The sequence below is a fragment of the Calypte anna genome, chromosome 1 (assembly GCF_003957555.1).
Source record: "Calypte anna isolate BGI_N300 chromosome 1, bCalAnn1_v1.p, whole genome shotgun sequence".
Taxonomy (NCBI): domain Eukaryota; kingdom Metazoa; phylum Chordata; class Aves; order Apodiformes; family Trochilidae; genus Calypte; species Calypte anna.
This window is the reverse complement of record NC_044244.1, coordinates 122,845,483-122,871,022: the sequence shown is the minus strand read 5'-3', so window position 1 is coordinate 122,871,022 and position 25,540 is coordinate 122,845,483. Positions and strand designations below refer to the sequence as shown.

General features: G+C 39.7%; 1 protein-coding gene across 1 annotated transcript; it reads left to right on the top strand.

Moving 5' to 3' along the window:
• Positions 1 to 1,455: 1,455 nt before the first annotated feature.
• On the top strand, positions 1,456 to 24,156 carry TXLNG (taxilin gamma). The gene is made up of 10 exons (XM_030467939.1): positions 1,456 to 1,593; positions 8,997 to 9,309; positions 9,982 to 10,073; positions 13,430 to 13,600; positions 14,324 to 14,518; positions 15,843 to 15,962; positions 16,976 to 17,050; positions 19,158 to 19,250; positions 19,772 to 19,867; positions 20,862 to 24,156. The coding sequence occupies exons 1-10, from the start codon at positions 1,456 to 1,458 to the stop codon at positions 21,180 to 21,182; spliced, it is 1,614 nt and encodes a 537-aa protein (XP_030323799.1). The 3' UTR covers positions 21,183 to 24,156.
• The last annotated feature ends 1,384 nt before the right edge of the window (positions 24,157 to 25,540 follow it).

The following is a 25,540-nucleotide window of genomic DNA, read 5'->3' as shown; positions in this document are numbered from 1 at the left end:
ATCTGGGGGAGGGGAAGGAGGGCACAAGAGTAAATTATTTTTTACTGCATGTATGAACTTTCAAATAATGCTTGGGGGAAGTAAAAAGTAATCTGAAAACCATACCTAAGGACTGCATGAACCTTACTGAGATCAAGCAGGATATTTGCATTGATCTCTTGCTACTTTCAACCAGAAGGGATGCATGGGAAAAAATCTGCTGGGGAAGAGAAGGGGCTGTTTTTTCTTGTTGCAAGAATTGTACCAGCACTATGCATGTTTGTAAGAGAGCGAGTCTTATTCTGGGGGAGAAAAACTCACTCTGAAGGTCAGGATGGCATCCAAAAATGTAAAATTATTTTTCATCTTGAGTAGTTCTGGTAAGTAAACATTCAGGATTTAAGGACAAAATTATTCTGCTTCAAAGAAGCTACTTGAATAGTCAACACCAATACCCACTCCACCTATTCTTTTAAGTAGTAAGTGTTTAGAGAGGCTTAAAGTGACGCTATTATTCCGTAACTACGTATAAGAACATAAAGGCTCTCCTCATATTATGAAGAGGTTCCAACTATTTCCCTGGAAAGAAGAAACGAATGGAAGCTGTTTGTATACATCAGTTTTAGGTAATTCCAGTGCCGTCCACCAGAAGACCAAGGCCCTTTATGTACATAGAACTGCAGGGGGGTTCCCGGGATTGCATTTATGCCCCCAGCAGCTTCATTCTTCCCTTCAGCACGTGTCGTTTCTTTTTTTTCCTTTCTTTTTGAGGAGCAATCCTTAAAACCCACAGCAGCAGCAGCAGCAGCCATGTGGAGAGGAGCCAGGCTTGGTTAAGGCACTCGGGCCGTGGCACTTGGCCATATTCACAAGACGGGCTCGGGACTCAGCTGTGCCGTCCCAGGTAGCTGCTCCATCCGCAGCCCCGGTCCCGGTTGCCTGCGCAAAGCTCTTCAGGAGCAGGAGGAGCTGGGGCGGCAACAGCCGTTACCGGGGAACCACACCACGTCACGGCTGAGCGGGCCATATCCTCAGAGACACGACCCACGCAGCAAGAGCTACAAGGGAGGCAGAACACAACCGAGGAGACCGGGAGGAAGCAAAGCCGCCCCGCCGCGAAACAGCGCTGGGAGACCTCCGGGGCGGGACTACATCTCCCAGCAGACCCCACGGCAGGTCCGGCCGCCGCTCCCATCAGCCCCTGCTGGGGCCGGAGAGCGGGGATCCGCGGGGTCGGGCGGTGCGCTCCGGCGCGCAGCATTCTGGGAAATGGAGTCCGCCTCCTCCCGCGGAGCCCCCGAGTGACTCCGCCGCCCCGGCAGCGGCGGGGGAAAGGCGGGTGGGAGGGCGCGGGGCTCCCACGTGGGGCAGGAGGGTGCGCGGCGATTGGCTGCCGCCGGGAGAAGGGGCGGGCCCGCCGGGAGAGTTTCCGGTGTCCCTGGGTTCGGCAGCTTGTTTGGATGCTGCCGTCACATCATGGCGACGCGCGGAGCTGAGGCAGCGCGCGGAGGAGGCAGCACCGCGGCGGCGGCGGCGGGACGGAGCCGGCAGAACCGGAGCGGCGGGGAGGAAGAGGAGGCGGCCTCGGCCCCAGCCCCGAGCGGCAGCCCGGAGGTGAGGGCGGCGCGGACGGTCCCAAAGGGGAGGGCGCTCCCCCACCCCGCCGGCGTCTGGCGCTTCGTTCCCCACCTCCCCCCCTCCCCACGCGGCCTCCGCGCTCCGCGCCCGTTCAGCCCGAGCGCTCGGGGCTGGGGCAGCCGCTTTCCCCACCGCCTCCTCCGCTTTCCGGAGCCTGCTGGCAGGCTGGGCAGGCCAACCTCCGCTCCGCTTACCCCGGGACAGGACCCGCCGCTGCAGCCGCGGGTGTGCGTCGGGAGAGGAGCAGAGGGGCCGGGGGGAGGGGGGGTGGCATCGCCCCCGGCGATCCGCGATCACCCCGCGGGGCGCAGGGGGTGGCTCTTCCCCCCTCTGCCCTCCGCCCACCCCGGCCGGGGGCGGGGCGGTCCCTGCCTGGCGCGCGGTGGGGCCGTTGGGGGGGGGGGGGGAGGGAGCAGCGGTGGCTGCACGTGGTGGGGCCCGGGGGTGTGTGGGGGGGCGGTGCGAGGGGTCCGCCGTGTGTCCGCCGCTCTGGCCCGGCGGCCTGCGGGGCCTTTGCTGGGTGGCACCGTCGGTCCCCCGGACGTTGAGCGGCGCCGCTGCTGCTGCTGGCTCACGGATCGGTGAGAGCGGCGTGGCTGAAGTGCGAGGCACAGTTGGAAGGAGCAGAGACCCTGCTTGCCCCCTTGTTGCCCATTCTCCTCCCCCCTCCTTCTTCCCCCTTTCACCCCCCTGCTTCTTGCCCCCTATCCCTCCCCTCCCGCTTGCCCCTTTTCCGTCCCCCCCCCCCGCTTGCCCCTTTTCCGTCCCCCCCCCGCTTGCCCCTTTTCCGTCCCCCCCCCGCTTGCCCCTTTTCCGTCCCCCCCCCCCCTTGCCCCCTTTTCCGTCCCCCCCCCCCCCTTGCCCCTTTTCCGTCCCCCCCCCGCTTGCCCCTTTTCCGTCCCCCCCCCGCTTGCCCCTTTTCCGTCCCCCCCCGCTGCCCCTTTCCGTCCCCCCCCCGCTTGCCCCTTTTCCGTCCCCCCCCCCGCTTGCCCCTTTTCTGTCCCCCCCCCGCTTGCCCCCTTTTCCGTCGTCCCCGTCCCCCCCCGCTTGCCCCCTCTCCTTCCCCGTCCCCCCCCCCGCTTGCCCCCTCTTCTTCCCCGTCCCCCCCCCGCTTGCCCCCTTTCCTTCCCCGTCCCCCGCTTGCCCCCTTTCCTTCCCCGTTCCCCCCGCTTGCCCCCTTTCCTTCCCCCTCCGCTTGCCCCCTTTCCGTCCCCGTCCCCCCCTCCTGCTTGCCTCCCTCGCCCCCCCCTGCTCGTCCCCGTCTCCCCCTGCCTGCCCCAATTCCCTCCGGTGTGTGGGGGGTGTGTGTTGAAGGCGGACGGCGGAGTTGTTCCCCTTATCGTCCGATAAGGCAAAAATGGCTTTTTCTCTCTGCCGACACGACGCTGAAAGCGACGGGGTCCTCCTCGGTGACTTCTCTGTAATTTCTGGTTCGGTTCCGTGTAGGGAAAAGCCTAAAATCTGTGTGCTTGGACACCGAGCGACAGACCGAAAATGTGCTGTAATTCTACTACTGTATGCAGTATGACCAGCGTGGTGGTGGTGGTTGTTTATTTTGGCTGTTGGAGAGAGATTTAGGAGGGTAGGGAGATAGTTCTACTCAGTGGAAACCCATCTCTTCTGCTCTGTGTTTTCTGAAGTTTTTTTTACTAGGAAATGGCTTGTGACTAAAGTGTCTGCAATGAAAGCAAATCATTATGTTGTTTAAAAAAAAAACCAAAAAACCAGCAAACAAACAAACCAGCATTTACATGTTATTATATAAAATTCTGCAGAATGGATTTTTTTTTATATGACTGGAAGTATAAAGCAATTTTTGTTTTGAACTTTTTTGTGAATTAAAATTTCTTCAGCAATCTCTTGCAGGTTTCCCTCCCCCTGCCTTGATACACAGGAGCTTCTTTATTTTTAGTTTCCTTGTGACCTGTTTGCATTGGGAATTCAGAACTTGTCTACCCTGCTTTTTCCAGAAACATGCTGTGGATGACTAGAAAACTATTAGGTTTACAGCAAAGGGGAAGTGAAACCTCATTGGTGGAAGTGATTCATGCTATATTAAATGTTTTCTTAATTAGCACCTGTCTCAAATGCTTATATTAAAGAAGGGATGATGAAATGCTCAGCACTTTGCATATAAATGCACAGAAAGTTTCCATTTAAGTTCTGGGTTCCTCCAGTGACATTTTTGCTAGAGTTATAGGAAATTGTTTTTAATGTTTTAAGTTTAAATGAGGGAAGAGATCTTCCTAACAATTTTTCAGAGCACAGAGATGAAAAACTAGACAAACTCAACTTTTTTTCCTTAATGTTTGAGGTAAATTTTAAAAACAGGAATGTTTTATGTGTTGTGGGACCACAAAAAGAGTGATAAGCATGGGAACAGGAAAAAAAGTAAGGACCATTAAGCAGGGGTCATGTGAGAATGTAAGTGAACCAATAGCAAAGACTCTGTTGAATGTGAGACCATCAGTATTAATAGTAGAAATCTACTAGAGTTGATCTGGATTGACTTTTTAAAGATAAAACACTGATTTCTGAAGTAGATACTTCTTTAAGGTCCTCGTACTTTGTTGGCACTTTAAACCTTGCAATACTGAAACTAAAGATGAGCAATACTGCAGGTGCCTCAGTCCTGTATTTTGAAAGTAGATAGCTGAATGCATAGAATATAATTTTTAATGTAATGACAGAAGCAGGTGAAATGTTTGTTTGAAGTTACTTTCTAGTCTCACAACTAAAATCTTAGTTCAGTAGGGATGGCACCTCAGAGGTGATCAGGTTTTCAGAAAGGTGTAATTAGACTGCATGATCATTTAGGTCAATGAGCACAGTATAGGGAAGTGTTGCATGGAGAAATAACCTTAATAAGCAAGTCTTGTAGTGACAAGCACCTGAATTACTGTGGCTACACCAGTGGATGAAGGTGCACCTGCTATAAAATTCAGACCCCAAAATGTTGGGGTTTTTTATGGAGACCTAATGAATTAATTTACAACCAAGAATAACTTTTTTTTTCAGCACAATACAGTTATTTTAAAATATAAGTTTTCTTTAATATCTGCACTGAGGAAAAGTATATTACACACCTCTTTTCCAAGTAAGTTTTTCTGTGTTTGTTTACCCCATTTTCTGGGATATATATTTAGGTTGTCTTACAGTTGTGAAAATGTTTTATTTACATATGTTTGTTCTAAAGCTTCCAGGGTATTTCTTTGAAGTACTAGCACTTCCAAAGGCTCAGCTTCTAAGTCTTCCCAGTACCGGCCAGCTGCCACTGTGGGGAGTGCAGGAGATGGTTTGATAGATTAATGCCAGTGCCTTTTTTTAGGGTAATGTCTTGGCATGCATGGGAAAAAGGGTGTTGGTACAGCTATTAATTATAGTTTCTTTTAGTGTGAGTTTTGAATTTTGATAAATGATTTTGTGATCTTATGAAGTGGCACATTATCTATGCAACCTCATCTTTTTATCTCTCACTAAAAATGTTTCTAGGTATGTAACAATCCAATTCTGATCTGCCAGATTATAAGCCACCTATCCTTAAAGCTAGATAGAAGCTGGAGGTTGGAAGCCAGCTGGAAGCTGGGAGAGCATGGTAGCAGCTAGAAAAGGTAGTGGTGATTTCAGTAGAAGGTCTCTGGTGGGATGGTTTTGTTTTGCTTTTATTCAGTCAGTACTGAATCAGCGCTGTTACACAATGTGCTGTTGGAAGTGCTCTGTTCTGGCTGGAATGTTAAACGAAGTTCACCCGTCTGATGAGCACACATTAGAAAAGATGGAGGTAACAGTCAGGGGTTGTTCTGACCATTGGCTCAGTGAGGGAGGGCAATTTCAATGATAATAATATAGTTTAGTGTTTTTTCAGTGTGACATTTATTATTACTGTACTCCGACTTGAAGCTTGATACAGATCAAGTCTGAAACTATCTGTTGGCAAACTATTTCAAGAATAAAATGGAATCTAAGAGGTTGTTTATAGAGTTTTAGTTACATTTTTAATACCTGAAGTGACACCTAATATAGAAAATTGTTTCTAATTCATAATCAGGCTATTATTTATTCAGCTATTAGTGTTTGTGGCCCCTGCCAGGCAATGGCAAACTTCTCTTTTTAAAATGAAAAAACCACTGTGTAACCTGGGTTAAATACCTTAGGATTTTATTATGTTGTGCCACTACGGACAGTCTTGCTGCAACTTATGGACTAGACCTTGATTTAGTCCTAGAACTTGAGTCTTTTTTTAAATTTTTTTTTTTATATTATCAGGTTGTTTTAGCTGCTGGTAGAACCACTTCTTTAAATACATTATTCTAGCCTGGTGTCACAAATTTTTATCGTATTTAAGCTAAGAAAATTAGATATTATTACAAAAAATGTGTAACAAAGAGTTCTGGTTTTGCAGGGAAGCATGCTTGCTTCTCGGTAAGCTTGAATTTGTTCCACATTCACTGGAAAACCAAAAGAAGGTTGAGAAGTTCTGTGGTTTTTCTATTGCTGTTATTCTCAATTAGATTTGAGATGTACAAGACACTTGTACACAAACCAGCTCTATTGGACTTTGAGACTCAAGTACTGAAAATCTGACATGGGTTTTTTGGGCAAAGATAGAGAATACTCAGAGCTGAGAAATTATTATTGTCAGTGAAGAATTGGACTGACACCTAATTTGAGTTCTACAAAAAGCTCTGCTGAATTAATGAGGTGGTTGTGTTCACTCTGTGAAAATTCCAGATGCTTTGGAATATGCGTGTTAATTGCTAGCTTCGAGCTGACAGGTGTTCGGGTTACTGTCATGGTTTGCTAGTAGGGGTGGGCATTTTGTAACTTACTGGTCACATGTATGCCTCTGCCAGGACTTAGTCATATTCCCCCAGAAACAGTAAAGTTTTCTCAGATGAAAACCAGTGAAAATTCCTGGGTTTTCTATATTTGAAGCAGTGCTTCTCATGAAGGATGCCTTGCTGACAGTGACCTCTGTAGTCGGTATTAACTACATCCCTATGGTGAGGATAAGGTGGGTTTTTGCTCAGCTTCTTTGCTCTGGCTGGGATTAGACTGACTTGTTTTTTAGTGACTCTAGTGCTTTGGCTTATTTCCAACCATCATGCTAGCACTGCTGGTTGGCAGGATTGCCTGTTGCTGTGCAGTGAACTGGGTTGAGGTACTGATCTGGCTATAAAGAGTATTAAGAACAAGTTGCACAAATGTTGCTAGCAAAACAGAGGCAGGAATGAAATGCTAGCAAGAGCAGCTTGGGTCCTGCCACTGTTCAGTGTGCAACCACAGCTTCAGATGGTCAGGCTTTTTCAGCTGCTTTTTGGTGTCCCTGCAATTTTGTGCTCTGCTTTCAACAGAAAATTTTGAGTCTGTTTATGCATTTTGGAAAGGTTGGAAATATCAAGCCAAACCAACAGACTTTCTGTATCTTTTGCCAGGCTTCTTAGGCACAAGTATCTGAATCAGAAGTTTGCATTCTGTGTGATGGAAAAACTGCAAGTTTTGACTTTTCAACTGCAGTTCTACTGTGGTATCATGTTGGGCTCAGATACCTTTGCTCTTTACTGTCTTGTCAATGTAAGGTGGCACAGCATCTTCAGCTTCTGTGTGAATCATGATTTTTAGGGAAGATCTGTGCCATGATTTCAACCATTGGTACTTAAAAGGTTACGTGAGCTCTCCTATTTTCTCTTGTTCTTTTTTAAGAAGCATCTGTTGCTTGTTTAGCTGACCCTAAACTTGATGGGGTAAGACTTTCACATGTTAGTGGAAGACCCACATTTTAAGACAATCTAAGGGGAAAAAAAAGCATTTTACAGTTTGAAAAAGTCAACTGTTAAATGTTGGGGTTATTTATTTCAGAGATTCTATTACTGCATGGCCATTTAGCATTGGCTGTTCTTTGAGGCTGGCTAATTCCAACCTCAAAGAAGAGTAAAATGGTCTATCTGTACAGAGTATAAAACCCAGTGCAAACTCCTGGTTTTAAGAACTAGAGCATTTTTAATGTTAAAAGGATCAAACAATCTGAAATAAATTTGTGCTTTACAACATAACTGCATATGAACAAGTCCTGTTTTATAATTCCTTGTGACATTTTAGGGAAACTAAATTTCACTGAAAATGCATCAGTGAGAATGATCACCTTACTTAGCAATGTGAATGGAGTTCTGTTTTTTGTATTTTTAAACTATGTATCCACACTGTATGTGGATTGCTTGCAAATGGACAGCAAAAAATACCCAGTTACCTCTGTCTGTTGCCTGGAGTCCCAGCCTCCCTAATTTAGTTGAACAAACAAACAAAACCACCCAACCAAACACCCTTGAAATTCTCATCAGTCTTAAATGTTTCTAGAAATTGAGAATGTTCTGGTGTTTGAGAGAGGACTCTGCTTTATAAGCTGCTTATTAAGTTAGAGTGGCATCATCAGGTGTTCTGTTCCATAATATGAACATATCACTGCACTGCTAAAGCAGCTGGTGATGTTTAACTTTTCAATTGAATTATTAAACATTTTGAGCTTTAAAGAAATGTTTTGAGAAAGTTCTGTTTAATTGTGCAGGAATAATTTATTGTTAAAAATCATATGTAGTAGGATTCCAAATCTGAAGCCATTTAATATTCACTTCTTTGGATGATTTCATAGATGTTAATTTTAACATTTCAAAAGTTGATGTGCTTATGTACCTGTTTATCATTCTTGTTGGAACAACAGATTTTTACCAGTGCTGAGCAGAAATCAGATTTTGCATTCCTATTGAAGTGATGCAAACTATTATCCTATGTGTGTTATTGAAACAATAAATTTCTATAGGCTTCCCAACGGGTTTACCTTTTTACCCTTCTTACTGTATGTCTCTTGAGCTAATTTAAAGCTATCTTCCAGTTTTCTGAAATAAATATGTAATAATGTTGCTTTTAATAGTTGTGTCAATTGCCTCAATTTCTGTACCTGATTTTTAAATGGCAGTACATAAAGCTAGTTAAACTCTTCTTGAATTTTAAATTTAGTGTATTTAGTATTGATGTGTGAGATACATTTTTAAGAACTACCAGGGATGATAGTTGGGATGATAGCTTTGGGGTTTTAAGAGCAGATTTCTATGTTAACTTTTAATTCTAGAATATAAACATTTTTGGAATAACAAGTTACTGAAGTAGTTTCATAACAGAGTAATTAATGTTTTGGGCTGTAGTGTGCTGTTTCATTGCTCTACAGTCTCATTTTGTGTGCATTTTGTTATATTCCTCTCTTAACAACCATGAGTATCGGCTTGAACAACGGTGGATTTTTACTCTTGTCGATGCAGAAAAAAGGTGGAAGGTTTAATTTTAAATGCAGTTGCTTGACAATTTTCTTTTCCCTTCCCCTTCTGAAGCTGGTTGGTGGTGCAATGGAAGAAGCCGGATCTCTGGAGATGGGAATGAATAACCAGGATCAGCTGGTGAACAGCAAGTGCAATGAGTTGTCTGGTGCGGCGTTGCAGCGTGCACAGCCCAATTGTTACGGGCTGGAGAACAGGGGCACACTGGAAGATGCTGAGTGTATCACAAAGAACAGAAAGCACCTGGGAACCTCGTGCTGCTCTCAAGAGACTCGTGAGGAGACTCCTGGGAGAGAAGAAGCCCGTACTGATCCACCTGATGGCCAACAAGATCCAGAGAGTGAAAAACACAAGGAGAAAACTTTGGGTATGTTCTTGTTGTCATTTTGATTTTCAAAGGCTTTAATATTTTCATGAAAGCTGTTCCTCTTAGCTGTCTCAAGTTTACTTTGTAGCCAAAACTTGTAATCTTTACCTGGATACTCTGAGGAAAGGTACACTTCTCTTAGGAAAAGATAATTCTTAATGCCTATGTAAGAATCCTTTTCTGCTGGTAACATTTTTTTACAGACACTTTGACAGTAATTATGTGGTAATCACTAATCAGCTTTTTTAACTTTCCGGTTGTTGGATTAATTTTTAAATTTGGTTCTGTAGTGTTTCAGTGCTGATGCTAAAATTCTAAAGGCTTATTAAAAACTCCTGTGAATATCCTTTACTAGCAAAACTTCACATTCTAAATTTCACTCTTTGATTTTTCTTTTTATCTGTGCCATTATAAAACAAAAAAAACCCCACCCTGTGGCTTTTAAGATAAAAGTGACTTTTGCTATCCAAGTTATGTAATGGCATATAGGCAAAACAAATTTATTCTTGCTGTGATGGCTTCCCTTTTCATCTGTTTGGATTATGCAGCTATCAAACCAGAGAACATCTTAAGTCACACTAATTTCTCATGGTTCTATATTTTACTTCTAAAGACAGCCTGCTTTTCTGGTATATTTTTTCTTAATATGGTTGTCTTTCATACAATTCATAGGAAAAGAAGTGCTATTATTAATGCAAGCCTTGAACACACTTTCTACTCCTGAGGAAAAGCTGGCAGCTTTGTGCAAGAAGTATGCTGATCTGGTAAGTAATTCATAAAGATAGCAGGAGTTATTCATGTGTTAATATTAATTGTGGAATGCAAGAACTTCTAATACAGGACAGTTAACAACTTTGAATGTTTCACAGTGAAAGAAAAACCTTTCAGGCTTATTATGAGTATTGCTTCAGCCAAACTTGCATGCTGTCATCTCACTTCTACATGACTGCCTAAATCCAAAGCAAAAATAGGTTATGGTAACTTTTTGATAACTTCGTGCAGAACCATAGCATTAGGATTAAGAGAAAAGCTAAGAATTTCTTTTGGGAGTAATTATTTTCTTAGTTTTTGTCTGTTTATAATGCTTTTGTGCTAGTGTTTTATAATTTATATCCTTTAGGAAAACGGGAAAACATACTGTGATAATCAGATTTGGATAACAAGTATCAGTGATACTTAACCCTTTAGTGATTTTTTTCTTTCTTTTTTTTTCTTTCTTTCTTTTTTTCTCTTTTTTCTTTTTTTTCTTTTGGGGGGGGGGGGACAGGGAAAGTTGAAAAGATCGAGATTTAATTTTGCTACATGCTCTGATCATGCAAAGGAATTAATGGAAAAGCATCTATTTCTTCACTAACAAATGAAAAATGTTAGGAGAAATTGATCATAAAATGCACTCCCACCCCCAAGCAGGAGAAATTATAACTTATGTTCTAAATTAATTGATGGCAAAACTGGGGGGTGGGGAGTGGGAAGGCACATGTGTTGATTTTTCAGAATGTGTCTGGAGACAAAAATGCTTCACTAGTTCATCTTGGGATAGGGACAGATAAGAATGAATATGCCATGTGTATGTGCTTTCCCTCCATATTTGTACATGTAAAATAAATGCAACAATAAAGAAAAATTAATAGCTAGAAAAAAAAAAACATTTCAAAAAAATGTTGGAAAAAACCTCCAAAAGTGATCTGCCTCCTGTAGATGTCATGTATTTTATATATATGTATAAATATATATATACATATACATATATATGAAAATTTTTCTGAAAATTGCATAATGGCTGCACACCATGGCATAAAGCTTCTGAAATAATTTTTTTTCCTTTGAGAGTAATAGTGTCTCCAGAGCTTTGAGGGTGAGCTAGCGGGTAGTCTTTTTACTCAGAGGCAATACTTCTTGCTTAAGAATAGACTTATGGTAGTTCTGTATAGGAAATCTTGACTTCTCCTTGGAGGTCTGTTAGGATTTAGCTTTTTCTTTGCTCTCTTTCACATGCACACTCTTGTTCACATGAGTGAATTTCCTTCAAAATCAGCAGAAAAAAAATAACGCTTCCATCGTGCAAGTCAAGGATGAGGAGCTGACCTAAAAATTACCTTTGATACTGTGAGAGAAAATATTGTAAATGAGTTAGTTCTTAGGAGCAATTGCTTGTGCATGTGATGCCTTTTCTATTTGAGTGAAGAGCTCCCATGTCAAATCACAATGGTGATGATGATGGCCTGCATGAGGAGCTTGGTTGGCATGAATTCCTTGTTTCTGCAGAAGGAAAACTGTTTGCACCATCTTTGAGTTTTCTTGTTGAAGGAAACATCTCAAAACAATTAGGGAACACCTAGACCAAACAAATTGTAATTTCCTTCAAGAAGCTTGGCAGTCAGGACAGATGTGTTCATATTATGTTTTTTCCCCTTCTCGGGAGAGGATCAGTGGTCTATAGGTAGAGTAAGCATAGGTCTATAGGTGAACAGTCCATAGATAGTCACAGTCACAGAAAACCAGTTGCTTTCTCCATGATGCTTAGAACTGTTGGGAAGTTGGGTGGGAGCTTATCTGGGTCTAACAGTAGCTCTGTTTTAGCTGAGTGAGTCTTAGAGGTACTCTGTTCCCCTTAAAATTAGGTTGGATCTCGTTGTGTTCTTTTTAAGATGCATTCTTTTCTTCATGATAGTGGTGGTGAACCACTGGCATAGGTGTCAGCTTTAATGCCAGCAGAGGTTTGAACTGTTTATGACAGTGCACCTACAATGCTTTTTTTCTTTTTTTAAAGATTCATCATCTTTAAAGCTCACTGTCAGGTTTTTCAGTGGTGTCTCATGAAAAGGACTGTACAATAAAGGTAGGAAAGCCTCTCTCCTGGCAAAAGATCTTCCACAGTTTTTTTTCCTAATTTGGAATCTATCAGGAGATCAGTTTGTGATGCAGGAAGGTTTGCATCCTTGGTGATATGTCTCACACTGGCCTGAAGTTTTGTGTATTTGTAAATAGCACAGCCACTTGCAGTGTTTTTTCTGGCCACCCAAGGAAAGGGCTTTTACTGTTTGGATATCAAAACATTTCCCTAACGTTTACTTTCTCTAAACTAGATTAAATATACATTTAATGCATTGCTCTCATGGAGGTGCTTAACTTTATTTATTCTTCCTTCTGTGCTTCAGCATTATTTTGAGCTCTTTCAGAAAACCAGCATTGTATTCTTCTCTGTTGTGGTGATGTTTCTCAACGTCAGCCTTGTTTTCTTGTGGTGTACTGAGGCTGAGGCACTATCTTAAACAGAGCAATGTTACATTTAACACTGTTACCTTTTTTACAATAGAAGAAACTCTAAAAGAATATGGTTTCTTGGGGAGCCCAAAAATCACATGTAATGGAACTCACTCCTAGATAATGCAAGAAATTTGCATTCACTACGTATTCATAGAATAGATGTTGAAGTCAGCACTGTATACAAAGTTTAATACTCTCATCTGCCATCTAAACAACCTAAAGGAAATAAGATAAAAAATCTGTTAAAACGGTTAAGACTACAGGTCTCTTAAGTCATCAGAGCCTGGGCTGTGCAGCTTTAAATGTATTTTACTTTATCTGTGAGGAGCTACTGGTTTTATCTGTTCTTTTCTGAAATACCTTAGCATTTTACGAGCTTGTATCAATTAGTGCTTCCTTTGGTACTAGCTCGTGCTGACAAGAACAAACTCCGTACACAGTTCAGTGGGTTTTTCTTTTTGATAGTAAAAACAAGACCAGTTGTATAAACAGCTATGTGTACATTACAGATAAGAGAGTGGAAAAAAGTTGTGACTTGTTGAAAAGCCAGTCTCAGTTGGCTTTTAATTGTATCTGCCACATCCTTCTTTCTCAGGATAGGCCTATCCCTGCAGCTGAATATAAGCTGATACTCCATGGTCAACAGATCCATGGTCCCTTTTCCTCAAAGGCAAATGTTTGTTAAGTTGGAATTTGTGTGTTTTCTTATAAGATCAACTTGGGGGTCTTAATGAAATTACTTTGCTTCCTTGCTTTCACCTGAAATGTTTAAAGGTTTGTTCAGTCTGCTCATCTAAATGCATAAAGATTGTTTCACCTATGTTTATTTAATAAATATACTCTCTAATGTTAGTTGGAGGAGAGCCGGAATGTTCAAAAGCAGATGAAGATACTGCAGAAGAAGCAAGCACAAGTTGTGAAGGAGAAAGTCCACTTGCAGAGTGAGCATAGCAAGGCCATTTTGGCACGTAGCAAACTGGAATCTCTCTGTCGGGAGCTTCAGCGTCATAACAAAACTTTGAAGGTTAGTTTAATTTACTTAAATTACAGTGTTAGTAGGAAATCTTACTGATTACTGCTTAAGGTCAAGACTTCTGCTTTTTGCCTGCCACTTTGCCCATACCTTTTCTACCTGCAGAAGCTGGGTAACATGTACTGTAAGTGTAGCTGATTTTAAGATAAAGAATATGAGGATAATTAAGTCACTTGTATTTTTTTCCCCTCAGACTGGTTCATGGATCATAATAGTTGCAGAATGTGATCTTGTCATATTTGTTTCTGGGTGCAGTGCTTGTAACAATAGCACAAGTGAAATAACAACAGCTTGAAATGGCAGGTTATCAAAAAATGCATAATTGTGCCAGAATATAATGGATAGGAGTGAAATGGAAGAGAGCAAAGAGATTCTTATCTGTAGGAAATGTCTTTGTAGTTTCAATGATGATTTTAACACGGGAGCAGCACTTAGTCTTGCAAAAGATATTCATGTAGCATCTTGTAATAACCAGCCTCTGAGTAGTGTTCATAGTGCTAAGGACAAGATTCTCTTAATGTGTTGGAATTTTTAGATTCTTCGTCCCATGCTCTATGTGTAGTCAGCATAGCAGATTATGATTATGGCTTATATTAGCTCTGGCTCTCTGGAACTTGAAACTTTCCAGAAGTGAATTATTACCATTGTTCCTGACTCAAAATATGAACAAGGTACGTGGTCTGGCTTGAACACATTAATATTCTCTCATAAAAGGAAGAAAACATGCAGCAAGCACGAGAAGAAGAAGAAAGACGGAAGGAAGCAACTGCCCACTTCCAGATTACACTGAATGAAATTCAGGCTCAACTGGAACAGCATGATATCCATAATGCCAAGCTCCGTCAGGAAAACATTGAACTGGGGGAAAAACTGAAGAAACTCATTGAGCAGTATGCACTGCGAGAAGAGGTGCTTATATTATGCTTCTAATGGGATTCTGTTGTTCCTTGACTGTAAGGATCAGATATTTATTTCAAGGGGAGGAAAAAACCTTATTCTTTACAGACATTTAATACATATTTTGAATTACTCATTTTATTTCACTATTGTAAAAAATGAAGTAGTTGATTGGCCCATTTATGCCTTTTCCTGTCTGGTTTTGTATGTCTAAATTAAAGATGCACTGAAAAAAAAGATCTTTCACAGTGAAAGTGGTTGAATAGAAATAAGTTGTTCATAGAACCTATGAACTGCATGTTCATAAAATAGGCCTGCATGTTCATAGAATATCCCCTGAATTGAGCCAGAGAGGTTCAGTTTAACCTCATTTGAAAAGACTAAATGGCTTCCAAAAGTTGTGTTCAACATGATTCTATATTTGTATTTGAAGTTTTTCTAAATTATAATTTCTCATTAGAATGAGAATGGCTAGAAGAGTTACTCTATCCTGGTTGGTTTAGTTCATTAAGGTTGAGGGGGTTTGGCAGTCTCCTTTGTGTATGTGGTTCTTCTTTTTGGTGTAAAATCAAAATCACCTATCATGCTTTAAGAATACATTTGGACTGGTATCACAGAAGTGATTGTATTTTAGGGGTAATGGAGCTTGTTTTAATTGGCACCAGTGTGTGAGCTAGCCAGACTTAGCCACAGTAGTGGAAAACAGCCAATTCTTGTCAAGGAGAGAACTAAGCTTCAAGGAGTACTACAGTGAAGATTAGTTAGTTTTTAGTTGGCATAGGATGTTTGGAATACTGCTTCTCAGCTGGTTTTGTTCTTTTTGCAATATTTTATCTACCATGAGGTTATCTGAAGCAGAGAAAAGGTAGGAAGCTGGCTTGTGCTGCTTTAAAATAGGAGTAATACTTGCATGCAAAAATGCATGAATCTGTACATTTATGGAACATCAGCCAAATAAACTAAACATTTCTAATTTTGAGGTTGCTTTTATTAATTATGACTAGAGCTTTTAGAAGTAACAAAATACACGTAGGACTACAGGTATTTTAAGTTTAGAAGAAAATACATAGGCTACTTGTTTACAGGAATGTGAAGTGATTGGCAGTATTGTACCAGTTTAATAAAATATGCATCTGGCTTCCATGAAAGACAAAAAATGTGTAGCTATAACACATGGTGATAGCAGGAGAACAACAGCATATAAAACAGTCTTTTGGTGCTTTTTCTTTCACATGCAACTTCTCAACAACATGCATCTCCCCAAACATGTACACTTACCTTAGCTGACCAGTGCACTGCTTATATTTGACTAACACAATTTTCTTTCTTCCTTTAGCATATTGATAAAGTATTCAAACATAAAGAACTGCAGCAGCAACTTGTGGATGCCAAACTTCAGCAAACTACTCAACTTATTAAAGAAGCAGAGGAAAAACATCAGCGAGAACGAGAGTTTGTAAGTGAATTCTGTGCTTGTTAAAGGAAATAACAAAACCTGCCCAAAGTAGATTTTACATAGTTTAAAGCAAATACAGAAAACTTGGGGGACTGTCTTTTGAAAGTTATAATAATCTCAGTCTTGATGTTGAAATGAAAGTTTGGTGTACCTGTGTATGATGCCCACATTCCCAGGCAAGTAATATTTCTGTTTGAATTTCCCCAGAAATGTGCTGGGTATCACTTAGATTTTTCTTAAAATGAGAAGTGTAATGAGCTTAAACACTAGAGGTACTATCTTGGTGTCTTGTGGGTTTACTTCTGTTTTTATGCAATAAGAAATAACAAATGCAGAATAAAGCATATGGTCTTCTGAGCATATGACCTCAGAACTCTGCCTGATGTTTTATTTGTATGTTGATAATCAGCAGTTTACTTGCAGTCTTCCAAGAAGTTGGCTTTCAACAAACACTTACGTGAAGATTTTTCAGTGCTCTTTATGTATCTGGAACTTCTAAGCAAAAGCCTTGCTGTTCTTGCATAATCTTAAAATTACCATCCAGGGTTCGGTTCCATATTATTAAGCAATAATTTGCTTATCAAATAAAAATTTTTTCTGATAAAAATTTCTTTGAAGATGAGTTACAAAATAGTGTCAAGTTGAAGCAAAATTGAACTAGATTGTAAAGTTAATACTAGTGACTGGAGAAATTGAGGTGGAAAATAAATTTGAAAGGTTACAAAACAGTTATAGATTATGTAGAGTTCCTTAACTACTCATATATATTTAGCAGTTCAGACTTGCTACATAAATAGAAAAATTGACTCATGCTACCAATTAAAAAAATATCTTTATAAAAATAACTTCTGCATGCCATCACATGCTTTAAATTATGTATGTGAAAAACTCATGTGAGAATATGTGGTTAGGTGATGTTAACCTTTGTTCACTTTTAATCATTTAATCACAGTTGTTTAATATATTAACCAGTACTTTCTTCATTATATGCTTTCTTGCCTTTTTTTTATTAGCTGCTAAAAGAAGCTACTGAGTCCAGACACAAATGTGAGCAGATGAAGCAACAGGAAGCTCAGCTGAAGCAGCAAGTATGCTTTTTTTAATGGACTGCTCTTCAATAACAGTTGTTATGAAAAAACAAAATGTTAAACAAGATTGTGGCTGTAGTGAACATAACACAACATATGAAAATACCTACAATTTATGATTCATCGGATGCAATATACTACTTGTGAAAAGTACTTGGTATTTTTTTAATTAAGTCTTTAATTTCCAGTAGTTAATTCTTTAACAGTGAAGTATAAACCTTAAAGATGTGGCATTTTCTGTATCTTGTTTAGTACACCTGGAAATGGAGAGTACTGTTACTGGCAGGTGCTGAACACTAAATCCCTTTCCTTTAATAGCATTAGTATTACAAACACTAGAATATATGAAAGCTTAAGATTATCTGTTCATTGTGGCTACTTCTTTATCATTCTTTGGCTTCTCTGGGACTGCTGTGTCTTCTGAAGGTATTTTTATCTTTTTCTATAGCTGTTGAGGAACAGGGAGGCCCTTGTCATTTATAAAGAGTTGGGTAGGAATTTTTACCATGCAGGTTTTAGAATTTGTTCCTTTAAGTTTCCATCCTGTCTGGTCATGAAGTTCTGGGAGCAATAATGTCATTTTTATCCTTATAGTTATTCAGGTGTCTCTATCCACAAAAAAAATATTATCTTCATTTTCTTGCTGTAAATGCTACAGCAACATCCTCTCTGGAGTGGAGAGATGGTCTCCAGTTTTTGTGCTGCAGTTCTGGATCGCCTGCAGTCACTGGCCACGTGAGCCCACATAAGTCAAAGGGAATTGGTAGATTCAGCTAACAGCATCTGAGAAGCAGGACTTACTCTTTTTGGTCTGTGTCTCTTACTGCTTCAATTTTGTGAATTTCGTGTATTTCCTTGCAAGCTCCGTTTCATGTCCTTTATTCACACTTGCTGTACCTAATTCTCTTCCAGGCTTTCCCAGAGTTATATTTAAAGTGTGTATATATGTAATTAAGTGTAATCACATGTTCAATGACTTGGACTCATTATTATCCAGATTCTCAACGATTTTTTTTTCCTGCACTTAGTCTTTTATGGGTTTTTTTTTCAAGTTGGTTACCCCTTATTTAAAATCCCACTGTTTTTTTTATGCTTTTTAATTGTAACAATAGGAAAAGTTTGTGGTTTCTTGGGGCCAAAAAATTTTTGTAGAATAAACATTGACTAGAGAGTTCACTCACAATAATGGCAGTCATGCTGTTGACAAGGTAGTTTAATTCCTGTTATGAAATTTCCTCTACTATTAGAAGAAAATACTGTACTTCTGTGCTCTGAATTGTATTGTCCTGCAGCCCCCAGTGTCAGAATTAAGATTAAGTGGTTACTCTTCAGATGGAGTAAGAAGTTACTACTAGTAAGTGGTCACGTATGCTCAGAACATCAAATCGCAGTACTGATAAATTGTTTTAATAAGCATATACTTTCTTTTTTTTTTTTTTTTTAAAGCTGTTAACATTTTTGCAGTTCCTTCTTCGTGAATGACGTTGTGGTGCAGTGCAAGAAAACTTTGTCATTGATAATGCTATTCACTTGTTAAAATGTAATGTTTTTCACTACTAAATTAATTCCTTGTCAGTATTCACTTTGCATGATTTTTGCTTACTGGGCGGATTGCATAACTTGTGAGTGTGTGTTTTGATTTCTGTTTATTTTGTCTCAGCCTTGGTTGTTAATCAGTCAGCCTTTGTCTGATTAAGATGGAAAGGTAGGTCTTTCATAAGGTAATTTCACTAGCCATGTGCTGAACTCCTTCTATGTTAAAGTCCACAAAGTTTTTATTTGGGTTTTGGTTTTGGTTTTTTTGGTGGAAAAGGAAAAATGAGATAATGATGAACTGTGATGTCTTCCAACATTGTATTAAACCTATAGCCTTTTTTCTTTAGTGTATACTACTGTTCTATAAGCATAGAATTTTCCTTTTTTAAGTAGTTTGAATGGCATGTTTTCAGACAAGTTCTGCATGTTCCTCAAATGGAAATAGTAGGATAGTAAAAAAAAAATACAAGCCCTTCCCCTTCTACTATTTTGAGTTTATTTTTTCCTTGTACCTTAATATTTTGTATTGTGTACAGCTTTAAGATTAATGTTCCTTCCTTTTTCCCAACAGCTTTCCCTTTATATGGATAAGTTTGAAGAATTCCAGACCACCATGGCAAAAAGTAATGAACTGTTTACAACCTTCAGGCAAGAAATGGAGAAGGTACTTAGAGGATTACGTAGAGTTAAATAAAAAAGTAATATTAAACTGCATGCCATTAGTGGATCTCACTTTAGATTTTGTAACAGGTTTTTTTAACAGCCTTCTGAAAATTTATGGAGTGTTATGAGATTTTTTAAGTCATAAGAATTTTTCATATGATAGCAAGAAATGTACTTTTTCTGGTTTTTGCAATACTTGTATAACATTAAAATACCAATTTCAATCTTGTATCAAAGGTAAGTAAGACTTGTCTTTTTTGGCTGTGCTTATGTTTTCTGAAATTTATTTTCTGGAGGTTTTCTATTAGTTGAACATTGATAGTCTGGTTCTATGAATCAGTCTTGTTTTCTTTGAATGCAGAGTCTGTATTTGTGGGGTTGATTTTGTGCAGAAATAATTTTCCGTAAAATAACATGTTCTTGAACTGGACTTGAAAAGTAACACAGAGGTAGAATTACTCATGTAAATCTACTTACATTGCAAAGCAAGCCACAAAATTAAGTCTCATTTCTCTTTTGTAGATGACAAAGAAGATTAAGAAACTGGAAAAGGAAACCATAGTGTGGCGTACCAAATGGGAAAACAACAACAAGGCTCTCCTGCAAATGGCTGAAGAGGTAATTAATACCTTTTAAGCAGCAGTTTGGATAAACTAGAGTCTGTATCCCACAGAACTTCATAGAATTTTTCACATTTAGAGAATCAGGAATAATGCACACCCCTTCTTGGATTGTCTGCCATGTGTTTTCTCTTGTGTAAATGGTTCTGTTCTCCTTAGACACTGAAAATAAAAAACTGCTATAGAAATCTAAACTCTAGACACACAAATTATCCTCATCCTTCCTCGCTTACTGTTTAGTTGGTAGGACAACATGTATGAAATCATACAAGCTGAAGGAATTGGCTGTATTTTAGTATGATGAGCAAAGTTCAATCAGTGCTGCAACAGAAATCTATTTTAAATATAGAAGGCACAAACAAAGTTACCCGTGTGTAAGAGATTACTACCTGCATTGCTGCTGCTTCTGAGGTCATAAGGTGCCATTACTTAATTCTAGTCCAGCAAGAGGAGTTAAAACAGTTTCCATGCAGGCTACAGGCATGCAGCTCTGCCTACACTGTCCAATGTCTAGTTCAAGTAGTTAGATATGATTTTGTTAAATCATACTAGGTTATAGAGGTTCTGCTATAGCAGTGCTTGTCTTTGCTCTTTTAAGGAGAGCCATGAGCATGGTACCTTCTAACCTGATTCTGCTGCTGGATTGTAGCTTTCCCACTTGCATGCCCTTCTGCTCCCAAATAGTTGCCATTATTTGGGTTGTAATTGACTGCTTATGGGACTCTTGTCATGATCCTCACTGATACTCAGCCCTTACTCACAAGTAGCATTATGTAGTTATGTAGTTGTTTCTAGAGGTATCTGTTGCAACTCCAGTTTTAGGCAAACCATCTGCATTGTGGTGGTGAAGTATGCTGAGCCTACCTGTGCAGTCGGAATTTGACCTACTAGATTAATTAAGACTTAAAATTCAGAATTAAACAGTGGTGATTCTTTTTGTTAAGGAAAAAATAATTTGTATCACAGAGCTTTTATCTTCTTTTGTCCTTCAGAAAACAGTAAGAGATAAAGAATACAAGGGCTTTCAAATAAAACTGGAGCGTTTGGAGAAGCTATGCAGAGCCCTTCAGACAGAAAGGAACGAGCTGAATGAGAAGGTGGAAGTCCTTAAGGAGCAGGTTTCTCTCAAAGAAGCAGATGTGGATCTGGCTGTGCAGGTGTTGCAGTCCTGCACACTCAATTCCCACGAAGAGCTGGCAGCTCCCACTGACACGGAACCAGGAATCCAACCCAGCGAGGAATCGCGTGAGGCAAATTGTTCCGAAAAGACTGTCTCAACAAGTCCTGTTCCTGGCACTGAATCTGTAGACTAAAGTGAAGTGTAAACACTGTATTGAGAGATATATTTTGTGTATAACTTTCTCTGTTGGTGGTAACTATTTGGTTTTGTGGTGAAAATTTTCTTACTTTTTCTACCATATCTGTATTTTCTTAGAACTACTGGACTTATGTGGTACAGGAAGCTGCATAGCAGCTTTAAATAGCTTAAACTATAAATTTTCCACAACTGTGTTGCACATCTGCCTCATTTTTTAAAAGAAAATATTTTTCCATAAAAGGATGCATGTGCGTTTCCTCCCCACAACACAAATCACTGTCATGGAAGACTGTACAGATACAACATCGTTCCGAGGAAAACAGTGACAGAATGTCACTTTTTTGGTTTAAAAACAGCATTCTGGTTTTGTTGATTGATTTGCCACTCAGTATACTAAGGATTACCAATTTTTCTAGTAAATTTATCTACATAAGGATGTCTAATGGCCAGTAAAAAAATTGTCAGCTCTCCCTTCTAGTATGTTTTCATATATATGAATGGAAAAGTAAAGGTCCAGAATACAGTAAAAGATACATTTAAAGGGTTTTATGTACTTTGTGGTATGAAAAAAAAATGGCTTGGAAATACATTAATTTGCAGCTGGTGAAACAGGGTGTACAACTTTTTGCAGACTTCTCAGGGTTGTGTTGTAAAAGGTTATTTTGGACTGTTTGCCCTACCTGTGAACAAGCTAAATATAGAAGTGTGAGAAAATACACAGCAATGTTACCGAGTGGAGTTTTGCAGTTGTGTAGCCTATTGCACAGATATTGGTCGTGTTCTTCCCTCTTAGCTGCAGTGTGTCCATCACATGGTTATCCTAACTAGAGATATCCATTGCTGTCTAAGTGAATCTCTGGGTTATCTGAAGGGCTGGAAAATAGACATTTACTGCTGTAGGTGGGGAAGAGGCAAGTCTGGCATATAGGCTTTCTCTAATAGCCTTGTATGCAATGTATTTAATGCAATGTATTTAAGTGTTAGTTAAGCATATATTGGTTACAATAGAACATGTAGATTCACATATTGAAGTACAACATGGAATTTCCTGCACACTCAGTCTTGAAGCTGTTACCAGTTGGCATAGTGGCTTCCTGATTAGGTTATCTGGTGAAGATGGTACTTTAAATTCTTACGCTAACGTACCACAAGCAAAACTCCCTTATTAATCTTAAACTATATAGTCTTTTCTTAGAAAGTTTAGTAGCCACATTTTGACTTTTCCTGAGAGAAACTAGGACCAATTTTTTTTTTTTTTTTTTTTTTTTGGCAAGACAAGCTACCCTTTAGTTCCCATATATTTATAGTTTTGGTTGCTGTCATTTAAGAAATATGAACATGTGTAGCCTTTTCTGGTACTTAAAAGTTCTTTGCACTTACTTGGGAGGGGACTTCTGAATCAAGCACATCTCTCAGTGAGCTTCCTACCCTCATTGCCCTTGACAATTTAGTGGCTAAATTAATTACTTGAATTTTAAGGCTGCACTGAGCTCCTGATCTTTTTCCTGTAGTAATGTATATTGAAATAAAGTAGCTGTCTCTGGAAGAGAGTAGGGTGATGTCAAGACTGATAAATGTGTTTTAGCTCAGACCACTGAGAGGAACTTTGCAAAACTGACATTTCTTAAATGGTGGAGCAAAGGGGAAGCTGGCCATCCGAGATCTGTGTGGGGTTTGTGTTCGTGGTCCAAGCACAACGCAGGAATTTAAAGAAGGTAGCAAGGAGCAGTCAGGTTTAGACTCAGCTTTGAAATGTTAATCATCCTAAGCATATAGCATAAAAATACTGGGAAGAAGTATTTCAGACTTGCTTTTCAAATTACTTGCTTTATAAAGAATCAAACTTAAAAAAATAGATGTTTTGAGAACTGGTTTCCAGCTAACACAAAGCCTGAAGTAATTTTCCTGAGGAAAAGTGAAAAACTTTGTATCTGATGCATCATACCCTTGGCAAGGTAGGACATGCAGTTTTCTATTTTTACAATCTATTATTTGGACATTTTTATCTCTTAATTCTTTATATATTGCTTGTTCTATATGGAGGCAAGAGTGAATTTTGGGACCCTGCTTCAAGAATATTTTAAAGGGCTTTTAGAGACATGACAGATGTATAGAACGGCAATACAAATATATTTGTTACTGACTTAATATGTAGATGAAGCAGAGTGCCCTGAGTGAGAGGCTTTTAGAATGGGGATAGTTTGTTTTTTTTTTCTCTTTCCTACCCTTAACATACCCGTATCATATCAACTTACATGGCAAAGGTGAGCTATACTTGGCTTCCTGAAATGAGTCAGTAAGAGTTTCATGCATTGCTTTGAGTGTTTAAAAAAAAAAGAAAGTTAAAAACCAAATTTATATAAGGGATAAGTTCAGCACTCTGATCTGCCATACAGCAGGCTCTTGCACTGCCAGTCTGCAGCCAAATTGGCTTCAGTAGGGTTTTTAAAGAAATGTGTATTAATGCCTTTCTCCCACTACCCTAAACTTTAACCTGGGCTTTAAACTGATAGAGCCTGAAAGCAGTATATCTGGTTGTCAAAACTCTGGGGCCTGATTGACAGTTTCACCATGATTAAGCTGCAAAAAGTGAAATGATCTGTGATACAAGACCCAAATATGTGTGTACATACACAAGTAAGTTAGGGCTGTATCTCTAATGTTTTGTCCTTCCTTTCATTACACCTGGTTACGTTACAGTTCAATTCTCAGGTGTTGCAGAAAATCTACCTCTTTGGACTGTAGATGGAAATAACTGTGAAAAAAAAGTGATGCAGAAATCTAGTTTGTGCTAAACACACTGCTTTATTTTTACAACCCATGTCTGCTTTCATGAGGAAAAATGATAAATGAACAGGCAGTCTTTGTTTTGCTTTTCAAAAACATTTTGTAGAGATTTTTCACTAATGTGAATCTGAAATTTTATCTACTCGATTCTGTATAGATTAAGTAAATAAGTATGCTTAATATATTGGACTCTGAGTTTTTCTTTAACGTATTCCTGTCTTCTAACTGGATCTACTGAACTCATTGTATTTGTTTGAAAACTCAAGAACAAAAATTAAAAGATGTGAAATTTGAGTTCAAGTGTATTGTTCAAGTGAAATGCCCTACAGAAAGTGCCATTACAGGGTCCTGCTGATGACCTGAATGTCACCAGTGCTGGTCAGTACAAGCCACAGGGATGGTGGTAGGTGAAGTGCTGTGCCTGCCACCCTCACCCAGCAGGCTTCAGTTTGGGGGTGTCCCAAGTTGAAGGAGAAGTCAGAGCTCAGTGAGCTCTGCCTGAACCTGTGGCTGCCTGCTCTTAATTCTGTAAGTGCCTTCTGGCTCCAAAAGGTTGTCTACCAGAGTTTAGTTGGGTACAGTGTGGAAAATGTCGGGGTTTCAGTTAAAAATCTGGTTGTTTTTTTGCATCGAGTGTTCCCCATTCTGTCATATGAATATAAGGTCATTTGTTATTAATGTACCATTTTCTTTTCTGTTGGCATATTCCATAACATTTGGCAACTTCCCTAAATGTATGAGATCAGGCGCTGAGTTTTCTTTCACATCTACTTTTTTCTAGGTAGCATACAATTTTGTACAATAAAATACTATGATGTGTTTGGTGACTCTGAAGATAGTATTAATTCACTTTCTTAAAGATACTGATTTCATAAAAGCTAAATGTAGGTTCTACCCCTGAGCCTTTTCTAGAGCTGTACGAAGGATCTGGGCGTCCAGGTACGTTTCAAAATAGTCCCTCTCATCTGAGCTCTGACCCCACAGGAGCTGCTGCCTTTGTCCCTCTGTAACCATCCCTACTGCTGCTGTCTTTGCTTACAGTGCATACTGATACAGAAGCCAAACCTGTCAGTAGTTCCATGGATCTTTCTAGTCTTCCTAAATTCCTTAGAGAAACTGGTCAGATTTGGAAGCTTTTGCTAGAGAACTTGTTATACACTAAAGTAAATAGCTGAGGAATCTTGTCCTTTTTTAATTTTTCTGTTGTGTTAGATGCTAAGTTTCTTGTTAATGTACCTGTATGCTCATGTATGTGCACACACACACATCTGAGACTACTGAAGACATCTTGTGAAGAGTAGCTCTGATGTGAGAACCTCTTTCACCAGCTGCATTCTCAGCCCTTCAGTCTGTTGCTAGGAAGGTTTCTCATCCTTGTCAGACTGTCAAGTGTGTTTGATGTACTTGATAATTGCTTTTAAGGCCTGTAGTAAGTTATTCCTCACAGGTACTTTTCTGAATTTAATTTCCCATTATCCACTTTTTTCTACTTGTTTAGACACGTCTGTTAGAAGACACAAATACTTCTTTCAAAATCTAGCTCAGTCTAACTATGCTGGCTTATAC

Excerpts from the sequence above, each read along its gene's own strand:
- TXLNG (XM_030467939.1), top strand. The coding sequence starts at position 1,456 with ATGGCGACGCGCGGAGCTGAGGCAGCGCGCGGAGGAGGCAGCACCGCG. Across the intron at positions 1,594-8,996 it reads CCCCGAGCGGCAGCCCGGAG|CTGGTTGGTGGTGCAATGGA; the intron begins GTGAGGGCGGCG and ends CCCCTTCTGAAG. Across the intron at positions 19,251-19,771 it reads TCAGGCAAGAAATGGAGAAG|ATGACAAAGAAGATTAAGAA; the intron begins GTACTTAGAGGA and ends TCTCTTTTGTAG.